The sequence below is a fragment of the Copidosoma floridanum genome, unplaced genomic scaffold, assembly GCF_036245765.1.
Source record: "Copidosoma floridanum isolate Cflo_tuat_1 unplaced genomic scaffold, Cflo_Japanese_pri ptg000030l, whole genome shotgun sequence".
NCBI lineage: Eukaryota > Metazoa > Arthropoda > Insecta > Hymenoptera > Encyrtidae > Copidosoma > Copidosoma floridanum.
The window spans coordinates 11,438,934-11,455,747 of NW_028321907.1; the positions used below are offsets into that span (position 1 = coordinate 11,438,934).

Sequence of the window (16,814 nt, forward strand, 5' to 3'; positions counted from 1 at the left end):
TTTTAGCACATCAAAGCTTTTGCACTGCATTGTGTGCGTGTGTATACCCTCACGAGCTTTTTCTCTTTGTCGGCAAGACAGTATTAATTTATTGAAGCTTCGCGTAAGCAATTTTCGTGCCAGCCGCGCGCTTCTGTTAAGAAGCTGAGGTCGCTCGAGGTATTATCGCGCGCATCCTTTGTTTACTTGCAGGAAAATAAATGAAAAAATTTTTTTTTCAACGGTGTATTTATCATGATAATGATGTGATAATTTTTATCAAAAAAACTTACACCGGGAAAAAATGTTTTGACTATGGGATGGAAACCCGTCATCTGACCACATTATTTTATGAATTAACTATTTTCTCGCAATTTGGAAAAACATAGCATCATGAACAACTTCGAAAAACGTAATCTAAAAAATACACTGTTGAAAGATTTTAATTATAAAAAAAAAAAAAAAAAAAAATGAATTATGTGTTGTCCACAATTATATTTAACAACAAAAGATAACATTTTATTTTCCTCGGGGTAAGTATCGCTTATTCAATTACTTGAGAGTATACTCGGGATACACTTTATAAAGTACGGTTACGTGAATGATGATAAGTCCTTCGTCAATCAGATGTCGCATTCAATAGAGCCAAGGCCTCGGTACAATCGAGACACTGATAACCTTTTTCTGGTAGAAACTCTCTAGTGAACAAAGACCTTAAAAAAAAAATAATAATAATAAACAGTCGTGTCCCTCTTACGTATCAACTCAATGTAACGAACGAATAAAAATTAATTTTGCTCAAACCAGTGCTGTATGATAGTTTTCGTCTCACCTATCCAAGATATATATATATATATATATATATATATATATATATTTTTTTTTTTTTTTTTTTTTTTTTTTATATTATAGTGCTCTACGTCCGGCTCCTTTTTAATAAGGGCACTACTATGGGCACTTAGCACTTGGGAGAAGGAAGGGAAGAGGGATGGGAGGCCTCCCATCACTAGGAGGGGGGTAGGGGGAAGTAGGCAAATTTGCTGCGAGAAGGTCGCCTAAACCCTCCTCGAGGAGCATTGCGTGGTGAAAAAGCACATGTGAGACTCACAGAGGTACTTGCCCGTAAAGTCGCACTGGCCGGGAATCGAACCACGGTCTCCCGCGTGCCAATCCACGACCTAGCCGACCAAGCCACCGCGCGCTCATATATATATATATATATCTGATTCTATTTGCAAAGTTATAAATACAGGTTGTATACATTATCATTCTCACTACACAATTCCCTACTACTTGCTCTTGGCAGGTTTCAAAAGGACGCGTTATCGCAATCGTTTCATCACAGACGCCATAGAACATTTAAATTAAATAAATGCGCCAGCAAGGTAACTCATTCGCCCGCGAACAAAAACGTGTTTTCCATTATCAAATTGTACAAGGTCTTTTGTGACTTTCGGATCGTAATCTACGATCCTCGTATCTTCAGCAATTTTCTTTTGTTCACCACAAAAAATAACCTTTTGTGAAAAAATGATCCAAATTACAGAATAATGTTATTATTTTTGTCTGGTTTCCAAATAATATTGAAAATCACCCTGATAGACCACAAATAAGATACCCGCCACTCGAACCAGTGCGATTGCAAAGGCCACTCCTCGCCGACCGTAAAAAATTATCTTCCCGGCAGACTGGCAAAAACAGCACAGCAGCGGAACCGTAAGTGCGCAGTGTTTCGCTTACACCTCCCTTTTTTCTATTCCGCATCTTTATCTCTCCACGACGACGGCGACGGTCGCGAAGGGTTCTCTCTCCTCCTTTATCCTTTGGGCGCACCTCTTCGCTGGTATATATACGTATACGGCCCTTCTCGTCCAAGTGGAGCGATAAAACGCTACCGTCGCCTGGCCACTGCTGTTATACTACGTCCTTCGCTCTGCACGTCCTGACAAATCCAGAGTTATACGTCCGTATATATACCCGAGCATCAGATCCAGATTCACGAGCGGCTAGAGGCTCCTTGCCTATTATACGTCACGCGATTTAGAGACCGAGTTTTATTGGCAGATTGAAAAAAATAAATAAAAAAATAAACGAAACGACAAAGACGCGGATCTGTGTATGCTATTTGCCTCCCTTTTTTATGGTATTCCCTTTTTCCCTGGCTTTGAACGATGACTAGGGTTTTTTTTTCATTTTCGTGGTGAGCTTATGATGGAAATGTGTATTGCCGTGTGAGGTTTATGGGTGATTTCGTATATATAGAGGACATACCTAATGAACATTGCGAAGATTGTAGATCCGGCCAATTATAAATTGATGGCGCGTGAAGAGATTGTAAAAGGAGACACTGGTCTTCGGATTAGTGTCACCGGAAAATTATAAGGACCATCTTATAATCTTTTAGGGCGGTAAAATAAGACTGTCTTCTTTAATTTGGAGACTAAATTTTCAGAAAACATTTATTCTATTTTATAGATTTATCAAAACAATCGTGAAAATTATTAAAAATTTTATTGTTTTGCAATAAACGTGTAATTTAAATACTAAATGTATATATAAAACTCATTCATTTAATTTTATTTGAACTTTATGCAATATATTGTACTGGGACGTATATAAAAAAACTCAATATATGTATTTATATCAACGAAAATTATTTCGGTTTTGTTACATACATCTTGGGAAAAAACTTGTATAATTCAAAGTGTATTGTATTAATGTACCGTCTCATGTTGCAGTAAGAAAATGAAATGGTATATTAAATAAAGTAAATGCAAAAATCAATAGATATGTACTGCAACACTAGAGGGTACATAAATACAATACACTTTGAATTATACAAGTTTTTTTCCAAGGTCTGTGTAACAAAACCGAAATAATTTTCGTTGATCGATATACAGTTACATTAGTATAGTATACTTTCAATAATAAATAGATTCGGTTGTCAAGATAAATATCACTACTACGAAATAATTTTCGTTCGTCGATATTGGATGTTTACTTATCGTACCAGTGAGTCGAAAGTGACCGTACAAACATGTTGCTTTTTCACAAACTGTTTATTTTCGTTGTTACATCTCTACAAACCGCAAAGTGTACAATCCAGCAAAATCAGCTGGAAGCACTAGCCCAATCCATAGCATCAAATTTAACATTTAATCGCGTAGTGGTTCTCACGGACAGTCGGAATGATTTTCAGCTGCAAACGGATATCCTCCATTTTCTGTACAACAAAAGAGTTTCCGTTGTCACATTTGATATTTCAGACTCGCAAAATCAGTCGCTATGTTTGTCGGAGTTTACACACCCCCGAAAAGTGCTGCTCTACCTCATATTATGCAAAGAGTCAAACGACAACAATGACAGTGACACACGACTGCAGCGTTTTGTCAATCATATTGTCGACATTGCACCTGTAACGCCACGACCACAGTGTTTAGTGTTATACAAATCTGTAGAAAAATCCACCAGTGCTATGGAAAACATCTTGAGGTTTGCCTGGGAGCAAAATTTTCTTGATTTTTCTGTGATGGAAGTACTCCAGAACACAAACGTGAAACGTACATTTACTTCTCTGTCGAATCCATCGAGTGTATTTATTAATTCTTTTGATCCATTCCTAAATGCGTTTCGTAGGGATGAATTTAATTTCAAAACAGTTATTTTTCCTAGTAAGTGCCATAACGTTCAGAAATACCCACTCAAAATGGAAACGTATCACTACATTCCTAACAATGATTCACTCTTTAAAACTGATGATCCTGGAAGTATCGATTTGGATGGTAAAAATAAAGTATCGATTAATTCTGTACGCTTAACATATCCTATGATTTTCATAGCAATAGAAAAAATGAATTTTTCTTATAAGTTTGAAACTTTCAAGATTGGTAATGAGTCATTTTCGACATTTTTAAATTATTCCGCGGAAAAGTTGGAAAAAAGAGAATCGAATATAATTCTAGCGTATACTACTTCACATTTTTTACAAAAAATTTTTAAGTTTACAACACACATGATGTATCCATTTTTTGAATTCGATAGGGTTGCTGCATTAGTACCAGTTATACATCGACGAAAATTTGATGTACCGTTAAAGACAATAATTTACTTACTGATTGCATTAGCTACTATAGGATTTTTTATAGCAGCTGTTAATTATTTCAGCCCCAGTGAGAAAAAATTTGAAATATATTATGCTATTACAATTTTATTTGGAAAATCTGTTAACACAAATCGTAAGAGAATTTTTGATAAAATCATGATTGTGACATTAATTTTAGGATCTTATTACTTTTCGTTGGGGTTTTATTCAACCTTTTTGAAAACCATACTCAACAAAGAAGAAATGAACTATGACACAATTAAGGAGCTGCGCGACTCTGGAATTAAGTTTTTCTCGACGTATCCTGACGACAGACTTATTGAAACCTCGAATGTAAACGCATCTGGAAAAACATTACAAATAAATCATGTTAAAGGATACAAAACATGTATTGAGAATATATTGAAGAATTTTAGTTCTGGTTGTTTGTTAGCAAAATCATACTCTGAGCCTATTGCCGAAACTTACGCGTATTTGAATGGAAAGCGAGTCATGAAGGTAGCTAAACCGACATTTATGCATTTGCAACTCGCTTTTCTCGTAGAAAAAGGATTTCCATTCTCTGAGACAATGGAAAAAAATTTTCGTGCTATTTTTGAGTCTGGTATTTTAGAATCATATTGGTTGAAAAAATTAACGACGAAAATTTTCATAAATCGGTACGAAGATGATACATACAAAAACTTTTTTTTATCACGACTTCTTGTATTGTTGTCTGTTGGGACCTTAATATCAATTATTGCTTTTATCGTGGAAGTGTTTGTACTGTAATCCGAAATCACTTTTTGAAGAGTAAGATAAATTAAATACATACCCTATCTACTAAATTTTGTAACCTATAATTATTTCCGTCTGATTTATTTATGTAAAAATTGCGTTTGTTTTTTTTTTTGATGTTGTGTATCAATGAAAAATGTAATATAAAAATAAATTATGTTTGATTGAATTGTATCGAAACCTTTACACCCATCTCATATTATGTACCATATAAATTCTGTAAATACGTAAGAAAACAAAAAATTACCATTCAATTTATATACTAGAACTGTTAAACTACATAATTATCCACAATATATCAGAAAAAACCTCCGAACAGCTGCTAGTGATTCGAATATATCTGATCTGATTTCTGGATGTATACAATCAGAAAATTAATTGTCGCACAAAGCTATTTCCCATCCAAAGCACGGAAAAACTCGGCGTTTCTCTGGATTTGTAAAAAGTTTATAGGGGAGGGACGTGCTATAAAACGCATAATCTCTAACAACTTTTGGCCTAAACTTTCACTACTTACGTAAAGACACACACACATGCTCTGGTCGCGTGGACTCACCAGAATTAAGATCTTATCCGTTGACCGCATCAGCATTTAGATTTAACCAAGCCTGAACCGCTCGGCCACCCTCGTAAAATCGCCATGAGCCTTTATACTATACACGGCCAAGAGTGACTTGCATTTATTATTCCGCCTTCATCGTGCCCACACTAAATTCATGTTGACCGTCATCTGCACTAGGTAGGTGTAAAAAAATCTACTGAAAGGTGGTGAAAAAAAAAAATAAATAAATAAATGACCTTCAATTTATCGTGTGAATACAGCAGGGATGAGCTAATGCTCACAAGATTCCTTGGGAAGGAGAAGGAAAAAAAGGTACTATTGGCTCAGGATTAATGGAGCTACTATACGCGTCTAGTCATGGCTTTTTGAGTTTTGCTTTTTTTTTTCCCCTCAAGATAAAATACGAGAGATGTAGAGAGAAAATTCTATAAGTGAAAGAACTCTTGAGAAAAAATCTGGAGCAAGTCTCGATGATTTTATTGCAAAATTCACAAAGCTTTTGAAAAAGGATATCACCGAATTTCTTCTAAAAAAATTTCATTTTTTGATCCTTCGAACTTTTTCTGCTCAACAGAGAGAAAAAGAAGAAGAAAAAAAAGTTCGGAGTAAAAGTCGAAATCCTGTATTTTATTTTTCCCACTACTGGCTGGAAAAGATACGAGGAAAGTCGATTAAGATTAGTATCGCAACTTACAACCTTAAATTTTTTTGCGATTCCGAGTAACTTAAAAAATAACCTTGCTTTGGCCCATTTCAATATAATTATTGCAATTAGAAAGTATTTTTTTACGTCAGAAAAGTAAGAGGATTAAAATAATTTTGATGTTAAGAAAAAAAAGCTCATAAAAAAACCTTAAAGACTAAAAATTAAGTTGATATGGAGAGTTTTTAGAAAGTAAATCATTCAAACGAAAATTAAATTATACGAAATACTGAGGGATGTTTTTAAAGATTTTTCAATTAACTTTTCGAGAAAACTCCATTAGAGTGCTCAACTCTATCTCGTGACGATAAATGTTCTCGTACGGCCTAGAAAGTTGAAATATGAATGGATTCTCAGGAAAAGTAACGATTAGATTTTCCATTCCCTACCCCGGAACGGTCGATTTTTTAGATGAAATGGAAGAAAGAGGAAAAAAAGTAAAACCCATCATTCACACGTAATTTTCTCTCTTTCCAGATGTCAACCAGAGCGGGTCGATCGACATAAAAGATTTCGATTTGGCGGTACAGGTGAGTCTCGCTTTGCACAATATGCGGCATCAAACTGCGGCACAAGCGGTGAATAATCAAATAAAATGTCTCCCCCCCTTGTTCGTACTCGTCAGAAAATCTGCGAAGCGAGAGGCTGGAGTAACGGCAACCCAAGATATACGTACGTCAAGGAGACGATGAACAAAGTCTGGAACGGACTTCAGCAGGGCGCTGATGCTGATAACGACGGCCAGGTGTGTTTTAAAAATTTTTTTAGACCTGCTATTATTGATGCTTGTATTGATCGATTCGTTGGATCAACGTAGTTCTAAACAAAGATAAATATTGTACTCCGAAACCGGTTATTGAAAAGTCATTTTTATGTTGATAAAAAATAACTTCAGACGACATTTCTCATTACATAGTCAGTGTGCTCACCAAATGCATAGTTTAGGACTTTTTTTCCAATTAGTTTGCTTGTGAAACTAAAATATCAGTAAACTCACCAGTCATACATTTTTTCTCATTACTTATATGAAAACGTATCTGTGTAAGAACAATCAAGTGTTACTCTTATAACGTGCTGGGTACACACTTTGATATTTAACTTGATACAAAAGTTCCCTTACTTTCTGAATCATAACGGCAAACTTCCAGTTTTACCCATTACTGTGGATCGTGTATGATTCACGAAGTTCATCGTAGACGCCAGAGTACCTAATTTTATGAAAATTTCCCTTAGATGGATTCTCCATTCGTGCAAAAACAAATATTTCCGTATTATATTTTCATAAAGACGATATCATTCTGGCAAAGAAATGAGACATTTTCGACGCGGCACATCAAACCAAAAATATAACTTATCCTGCACGCCGTCGTCTTTGGACCCCATCCAATCCCACGTCAAAACCACCACAGCCCTTGGTCATCGCAAAAAGCGTTCGGGCGTGAATTCGCACCTTCGCAAGCGTAGATCGCGTGTTTTCACTGGAAACGACATTTGTTACGGCAAATAACGCCGAAGCGAATCCAGTTCAAAGGCCATCAAACAGGGTACGTTTCGAGTCTTGAAGAAACACGTCCGTCGCGAAGAGCTCTCGCGCTCCCTTATTTACATGAGTCATTTGTCTGGAAGCTTCGAGTCAATCGAGTGGTTGAGTGCTCCACATTGCCGTCGTATTGATGTTTATACGCAAAAGAGAGGACAACGCGAGAACGAAGCACTGACGTATTTTTTTTCCTTTTTTTTCAATTCTTATTTATTTTTGCACAGAAGCGTTAAATCGTGTAAAATAATGGATGGCGATGATGATGATTGAGAGTTGGATTATGCCCTGCAGATCACCCGAGAGGAATGGTACTCGATGTGGGAGGAGTACGTCAAGAGCCCGGACAACGCGGTCGAGTGGCAGCAGACCTACATGAATCTCGTGTTCGACATCGAGGACGTTTCTGGTGAGTTTTTGCTCTACGACAATATTATCGCTATATCCTGTTCGCATATCGATGCCACCCTCGTATGGGATATCTGGAGGTACATTATTGAATTTTTCACTTGCATTGAACCATCAACTGATCAATCAAACATTTTTTTTTAACGATTCTAGAATTATCAAAAGTCTATGAACCTTTTTTAATTTAGATACCATTTAATTATTTTTGAAAAATTGTATTTAGAAGCTCCGCAATAACTGGACCAACCACAATAATTCCTCCAATTACTCTTACTATGACGATCGGGTTTGATGTGATTCTGAAAAAAATAATCGATTTTTAATGATACATCGTAATCCGTTCAGTTTATTTTATATTACTTCATCGAAGCTTTAAAATTACAACGAAGTATTATTTAATCGAAGTAGATGGATACGCTCCGGGAGATGATTATTTGATCATCGCATTGGAAACTATAATTATGATCCGCTGGTTACGACTATTTCAGTTTGTCATCAGGTCTGGTAATACAATTCACGTTAGAACAAGCCTAAAGGTTTTTTTTTAATTTTATTGTATGAATATGATTTAATAAATATAGAGAAGGAAATCAAAAAAGTAAAATGAAACATCGTCGAACGATCCTAAATAAATACCCAAAGCGCTAGAGTAGATTTTACATGAATGACTTTTAATTAAACATCTAATACCTCTTTACTCTTCACTTTTGAATATTCAACTGTAATGAAAATGTAAATCGGCTTAGTTATATTTTGAAATACGTTTTCAGCTTTTGAATAAGTAGCTGAGAGTATATTAAAAGAAAATAACGATCGTTAAAATGAAATTATTGTTAGTAACTTGACTTAAAGTACTATTCATTACGAATAAATTCGGATTTTTATTTTTTTGCCAGGTACAGTAAAAAAAAAAAACTTTTACTTTGAGGAAAAATAAAACTTGTAACGTGGTTATATTTTTCTCAAAAAAATAAGACCTCTATTCATTGATATATTTTGATATTTCAGTTTATCAAGCTAATGAACTCAGTGTATTATTTATCATTAAAAGCGTAGGTATTATTATTAAATTCTGCTTACTCGTAGCGCAAAGTGCGCCGTAATTAATTGAAAATGAAAAACCGATATTCACGCTCGTGCTTATGCTCGTATTTGCTTTAATGCACGAGTATCCAATTTCAAACGTATCACCTCTAAATTTGCTGACATTTAGTCCTCGAATTGAAATACTATTAAAAAAAAAATGTTAAAAAAAGTTTAAATATTGAGTATCAAATGACAAATAATATTCATGTAGTATTTGACTTTCATTCAGTAATATCTATGTACGGAAACAACGAACGTCAAACACCAACGTAAAACATTGAAAATAAGGCACAAATTTTGGACTCCCTTTGTAACGTGAAACGAGAAACGTGTGACCGAGAGTAACGCAATTCTCGTATAACATAATTCTGGTAGACTAGCAAAACTATAATCCAAATTTCGTAGCTCGCAAACACCGACATTGCCTCAACTTTTGATCCCCGGGGATTACACTAGATCCCGGGAGGTATTAGACCGGGGTAGGGCTAGCGATCGATATTCTTGCAATGTTTATGTGAAACAAACGATTTGTGCTCCCACAGGTGACGGCTCGATCGACGAGGCAGAGTTCAGCCAGGTGTGCAAAACCTATGGCGTCGAGGAGACCGAGTCGAAGGATGCTTTCAAGAAGCTCCAAGTTGTAAGTTTACGTGCACCCTATACATATACTCTACATCATGTTCGCTGAGCTTTCGATGATTAATGGAGCCGAGTGCAGGAGCGCTTCCACTGAAAATCATTAGTTCAAACATGTTTTTTATTTAAATTCTTTTTTTACGGGGTCTACACTGATTTTTCTTAGCCAACGGTATACATTATGTGTTCGACGAGTTAGTAAAAATACGATTCGTAACTAATAAATAAAATCGTACAACTATTGATATTATTACGTCCTTCGTTTATGAGCTTTAGAGAATAAATTATAATGAAAAAGTCCTGTGAGTTGAAAAAAAAAGATATGGTTCGTGGTTTTTTTCGTAATCATTTTTACAAAGGTGAAGAAACATTTTTTTTTAAACTACGTGCACACTGTTAACCTTATTTTTTTAATAAACAGAAGATAGTTTGTTTGTAAAACCACTCGTAGACGTAGATCCTAGCGATGGTCATAAATAGACCCCTCTCGCTCGAGTTTCGAACAATCGTTGGAAGAAGCATTCCACCTGAAGACCTCTCGGTCTTTCCGTGGACGCTGTGCCGCTTAAACTTTGTCGTACAGCCGTACCGTCTCTCAAGAGCTGATCGATTGTTCGTCACTCGGTGCTGTGTTTCCTTCCGATTGTTGTGTAAAGTTGGGACCTTAATGATTCTCGTATCGCGCGATAGCTTTGTCGAAGTTGTCGTTTGATCGAAGATACTTGGAAAAATCTCATTCATCACTCTCATCTCTGATCTGCGTATTTTCCAGGGAGACGAGATAACGCGCCCGAAATTCGAAAAGCTCTGGCAGCAGTTCTTTTCATCGGACGACCCAAGCACGCCCGGCAACTTCGTCTTCGGGAAGATGCCCTACTAAGAGCCACCGGACCCTTACCAAAGTGATAACACACACTCACACATGAGATCATTGCGTAATGATTGAAGATAAAAAAATTGTAAAATTACCATTAAAAAAAAAAAAAAAAAAAAAAAAAGAAAAAATTATAAATAATATCAATTAAAAACAGACTTGCACATCTCAGGCGGGAAGAATCAAAAGAAAGAACGTAAGTACGTTCCAGGCGACGATTGTTGAACGAGACTCGAGAAAATAGCGCGAACGAGCGTTTTGAAGCTGTTGTACTAAAAGTATAGAGGCCAGAATAGTCAATAATGTTGTGCAGGGGAGCTAAGTCAATAGAACAGAGAAAATATGTTTGGGTCGGCCATTCGCGTCGAAAGCGCGAGTCGGCTGTTGCCGATGTTGCATTGCCATTTCCAAAAAAAACAAAAAATAATCTTATGCTCTCCTTCCCAGCTTTTTTTTGCGCAACCGATGAATTTTATGCTACTTTAAAGTTACTTTTTTTTCACTTTGGTTGGTATTGTTTTCTTTTTATGTGAGTTTGGTATTTTCTTCGTTACGATTGTTTCTGAGCTCTCGTTCGTTAACTTTCCAAGCAAAAATTTGTGGAACAGCATCGTATAAAATCTGTATCGATGTTCCTTGTCTTTTGTCGTATCGATATGTGAATCTAAAAAAAAAAACAATGGAAAAACATCGACCAGTGTATTGTCGCGTTCATTTTGATGTTTCATGTATATTCGTTACGAAATTTACTGTCGTGTGGGGAATGCAAGCACTTGAAGTTGTAAATCGCTATTATAAAAGCCAGCAGACTTGGAGAAAAAGGAAAACCAAAGGGAAAATAAAGAATTTATTTTTACTCCAGAAAAATAAAAGGTGAGATTTTTCTTGTAACAATAGTACCAACATATCTTTTGGAGTGAGAGATGAAAAAATTTTTGGCCCTCATTGTTGGTTGTATTCTAAGATAGCGAAGAGCAAATTTATCGAGCCAACAGAGTCAAATTAAACCAGCGAAAGAGATATTTTAATATTGATATTAAAAATTAATTACAAAGAGAATATATGAAAAAAGTATATTTATTCGTAATTTCAAATATCTGCATAATATATGAATACAATGTAAGCGAGATATTTTTCGATTGATTGGTCGTAGCTTGAGGACAAAAGAAATCATGTAAGAAATGCTTTTCATAAGCTAAAGAGGATACGATTATGTTAAGAAAAAAAGTGGACGAATCGAATGAATAGGAGAAATGAAAAATCAATGATGTAACTGTAAAGTATTGTGTACTAAATGTACAATATTGTTACGTCGATAACATATGTTTAAACGAATATAGTATAAATATATTTCTCCGTTACAAAAATAAAAAAAATTAAACCATAAAAAAATGTGCGTATAGGTACTCATAATTTATTGTCACTTAGAAATTATCGTGTGAAATAAGATGTCATTATCATGTGTATATTTAAGTAAGAGAAATTTATGAGAGAAGGATTATTTGAAATCCTTAAAGATAAGTATTATTAATGAAAACTATATGAATCTCTGTAAAGTGTTAAAAGGATTGTAAACGAACGATTGAACAGTGAAGTTGGGTATTGGGTTAGTATCACGGAAAAAAATTTTATAGCCTGGCTCAGCCAAACCAAATTTTTTAGTAGATGATACATTAATTGGAATATGATAACCAAACAAACAGTTTTCATAACTAAACTATTTTCAATCAAATTTTTTAGTCAAGCGAAATATATGTTTTTTTCCGTGATTGGCGCGCTAGAGTTGGGTTTCGTTGGATGTTCTCGACTGGCTTTCCGATACGTCGATCACTGCCCAGACACACACTTGTACCCGTGCTGAGATACCGCGGCCACTGGATTCGGTCCTCATCTGTAAATTTAACTCTAGTTGTTGTGAAATCAGCAGAAAATAACAAGAAGAACGAATGGAAAAATATAAATTTGGGGATTCGGATTGTTTGGAGCAAGTGATTTGACGAGTAAAAAAATCATCTTTCCTATCTTAGCGAAAAAAATCGAGGGTATACAAAAACTTTTCAAAGTCTAATATAAAAAAATGTCGATCTCTTAATGCCTGTAAAATTTCTGTTGAAAATTGAAAATGATCAAATCAGTATATCGGCATTGAGAGATCCAAATCTTCTGCAGTAAATGGTTTTCAATATATTCTTTATTGTTACATCTTTCAGAATTTAATAATGTCCTATGCTGTTCATTTATGTATAAAAGGACTTTAGTTCTGTTAAAACGTTTAGTTGTTCGACGAACGTAAAACGCTTTCGGTTAAATTTCAATCAATCGTACACGCTTCTTTACTATTTTTGCCGGCTTGATGGTAAATGTTTATGTCATATCGCTGTTATCACACAACTTATGATTGTAAACGTTAAACGTGCAAAAAAATTAAAAAATAAGCAATAAAAAATGGAAAAATTAATGAAAAATTGAAAGCTTGTTGATATCATTATTGAAAAATACTCATCCCATGCTATGAAAATATACTGTGTATTAATTTTTAACGTGTGGAATAATTTGTCAGAGTAAATAAGAAATTGATGTTTGTCTTGAATTGCTCAAAAAAGTTGAACAAAAGTTATTGAATTGTATTTTACTTTTTTCTCCTGATGAGTCGGTACATTTTAAAGCTTAACATAAAAGTTAACATTTGAAATTGCTATGTGATTTTTTACGTGTTAACTAACTAAATTAACTATTCTATTTAGGAAAATCTTGAAATTATTTAAATTATTATATGTCTATAATGACGAACTGTTTTGTATACCATGTAAAATATAGAAAAAACGTTTATTCCCTTACCGTAAGTCGATAAATGACTTGATACTCGTATGACTTTCCTTTAGTAGATATGGTCGTAGTTTGTAAGACCACAATCACCTCAGGGTAATATTATGAGATTCGTCAATAGGGTTCTGTGGTCCTACAACATATTTGTTCTTAAGTAATTGAACAATATACTATAATTATTTTAATTCGATACATTTACCAAATTATTTTTAAAACAGTTTAAGGAAAAAGATTTTTAAGATCTTAAATCTCACTCTACTGTCACATTCTATCGACTACTCTTCCTCCAAAAATTTTTTTTTTTAATAATTAGTAAGTTTGAAATAAACAATATCTAACTTATAGCTAGAGAGTATTTTAAGTAAATAAATCATAATAGTTTATAGTCTGACAAAAATAGTTTATTACTACTTAACTGAATATTAATCATTTTTAATTGATATTTACTCAACTCAATATCATAGCTGACCATACTACTACAATACTACTTGACGTATTAAAAAAAACTCTGATTTCTAAAACAAACTACATCTCAGCTGGTTAAACATTTCAATATTATGTATTTTGCTCATGCAAAAGTTGAGTCTCACCAAATTTATCCATAACTACTTTGATTTTTACGTTTTTTTTAATTTAGTTACAACATTTTTAGTAATTCAAAATGAAAATCTTTTTTTTATCGACCATGTAATTAAACAAGTATCACAGTTGTTTTAACAACTAAAATTCTACTTGAAAAATTCTAATGTTCAATTCGAGATGTACCTTTGTTACGTATTTTAATAAAATTTTTAAGACCGACCAAATTCATCTATTATTAGTGAGAGATTGTATTTTTTTATTTTTTTTTATGTTGACTTATGTATAAATCAAAAAGGTCATCGTAATTTTATGTATATTTATTTAACTTCATGGTTGACCAAATCACTATATGACTACTAAGAAAATTGCCAGTTCTAAGTCAAAAATGTGCTGACTAAATATTTTAATTAAAATTTTTTATTTGTAAATAATTTGAGTATGACTAAACTTATCCACTATTTTTTAAGTTATAGCTTTTATACAAAGATAAATTTTGAGTCTGACCAATCTCGTCTATTACTACTGAAAAAAAAATTTTTAATACCTAAAAAAATTTGCTTTTTTTAAAATTATTATAACATAAAGCAATGAAAAACTTGCACAGTTAACTAAATCGCTACGTAACAAATTTTGATTTCCAATTCCTGCTACGTCTTGACTCACTGTATTTTTTAATACAAAATGTTTTGCAAATTGTCTTTTCAAGCCTTGCCTAATCCATATATTCACACTTAAAGAATTACAGCTATTTAAACTTACACATCTTTGTGAATTGAAGAAATTAACTATTTTTTAATTGAGTATTTACTTCAAAATTTCATAGCTGACTAAAATACTTCATTACTACTTGTCAATTACAAATATCTAGGTCTACCTAGATTAAAGTTTGCAATATTTTTTATTATCAAGTATATCGGTGGTTAGAATTTTCAGACGGACTACACCCGTCTATTACTACTTGAAGACTTACAAGTTTTATAAAATCCAAAATCTTTAATAATCCAGAATATCATCATGTTTTTAATAAATATTACGACTTACCAAATTACTACACTACCACTTGGCAAATTCCAACTTCCAAATATTACAATATTCTAGCTCACTAAACATTTCAGTATCATACCATGTACTTGGCTAGTTAAAGTTGGAGTCTGACCAAACCCATCTGTTACTACTTAAATAACTACAATGTAATTGTGACTCAAACATGATTTTCAATTAAAATATTAACCATATTAAATTGAGCACTTACTTAATACTTAAACAAATGCCGTAGATGAGAAACGCACCTCATTACTACTTTAATACACACGTATGCATGTACACATGAACCTCAATGTTCAAGTTAAACTATATTTGTGATCCATTGCAATATCAAATATTTTTCTGATAAAAACTGAGCCCTACTAAACTGATCAATTACTATTTAAAAAATTATAATTCATTAAAATTCCAACATTTTTTTCAGTTAAAAATAGTAATTACTGTTGAATGGAAAATTTCCTTAGAAAAGTGTTGAGGTTGACCAAACTACTACATTACTACTTGGCGAGTGCAAATGCCTAAGACAAACTATACCTTGGTTTATTGTATGTTTCGGAATTAAATATTATAATCGTGAAAATTTTGAGTCTAAACAAACCAGTATACTGCTACTTGACAAATTTTAATTTCAAAATGAAACTATACCTTAATTTACTAAAAAATTGGCTTCTTATATCTTTACTTAGCTTTAACCATTAAAATGTGATATTTATGAATTTATTTTTTTGTACGTGTCAACAAATAATTTGAGTATCGTAATTTATGAAATATTACCTTTGTATTTTTTTAATTTATTAAATAAAAAATGAACATGCATTAGAGAAAAAAGAAAAATTGCCTTACAGAAGCCTGGCAAGTTAATAGTGACTTAAATGAAGAGAATACCGCGAGACGTAAGCGGTGTTACTTCCGAGGTAAATCCTAGGGGTACCCTGGCGTTGTCTTTGCGGCCACGCTTAATTTTCCGGAATATTGCCCGGCAAAAATAAACGTGCAAACGACCCGAAAACCTTCAATTACGTTGAAAAACGTGCTCCCTCTTACTTTGTCGTTACTCAATTTCGTTACAAAATGGCCCTCTGTTACTGTTCTTATTTTCAATGCTTTTTTCGTGTTTTTATTTCGGTCTCAAATTTTCATGCGTTTCTTTCACGTCTACTGTCTTTCCCAAGAATCGATATGATTGTAGTATTCAAAAAGAACTGAAGTGAATGAGTGAAAATTAGGACTACAAGATAGTAATATGATACAAAATTTTCCCAAGTTTCATGACACAGATGTTAACGTCATACAAGACACGCTTAAACTTGGAATTCAAAAGACTTAGGCTTGATTATAGTAATATATAGTAGAGAGTATGGCAGTAGATATTAGATATTATTTCTCGTTATTGTTTGACTTGTCACTTTTCATCATTTCATGCACGATATTTAATACACGATGTACATATACCTTACTTGAAATTAGGATGACGTAATGCTGCATAGTATGCTGCATTATATGCATCTAATGATCAAAATGACGCAAAACGTTATTCGTGGCAAAGTGACGAAACTTTTTTTTACATTAAAAAAAACGAGCTTTTGGGAAACCTTTGGGAGCTCATTTTTTACAATTTTCCAACCATACATAATTTTTTTTCTACACAAGCCTTTTCTATTTAACAGTTGGGGTAGTTTTGGCTCAAACTGAACTGCT

General features: G+C 33.6%; 1 protein-coding gene across 1 annotated transcript in view; it reads left to right on the forward strand.

Annotated features, from left to right (window-relative positions):
• The window catches only part of Scp2 (Sarcoplasmic calcium-binding protein 2), a 71,651-nt gene extending 60,307 nt beyond the window's left edge, over positions 1-11,344 (forward strand). The window contains exons 3-7 of the mRNA XM_014349333.3: positions 6,601-6,653; positions 6,749-6,868; positions 7,955-8,069; positions 9,697-9,794; positions 10,563-11,344. Coding sequence (XP_014204819.2) covers positions 6,601-6,653; positions 6,749-6,868; positions 7,955-8,069; positions 9,697-9,794; positions 10,563-10,670 — 494 coding nt within the window. The 3' untranslated portion in view covers positions 10,671-11,344. The remainder of the gene's footprint in view (positions 1-6,600; positions 6,654-6,748; positions 6,869-7,954; positions 8,070-9,696; positions 9,795-10,562) is intronic.
• Positions 11,345-16,814: the final 5,470 nt, after the last annotated feature.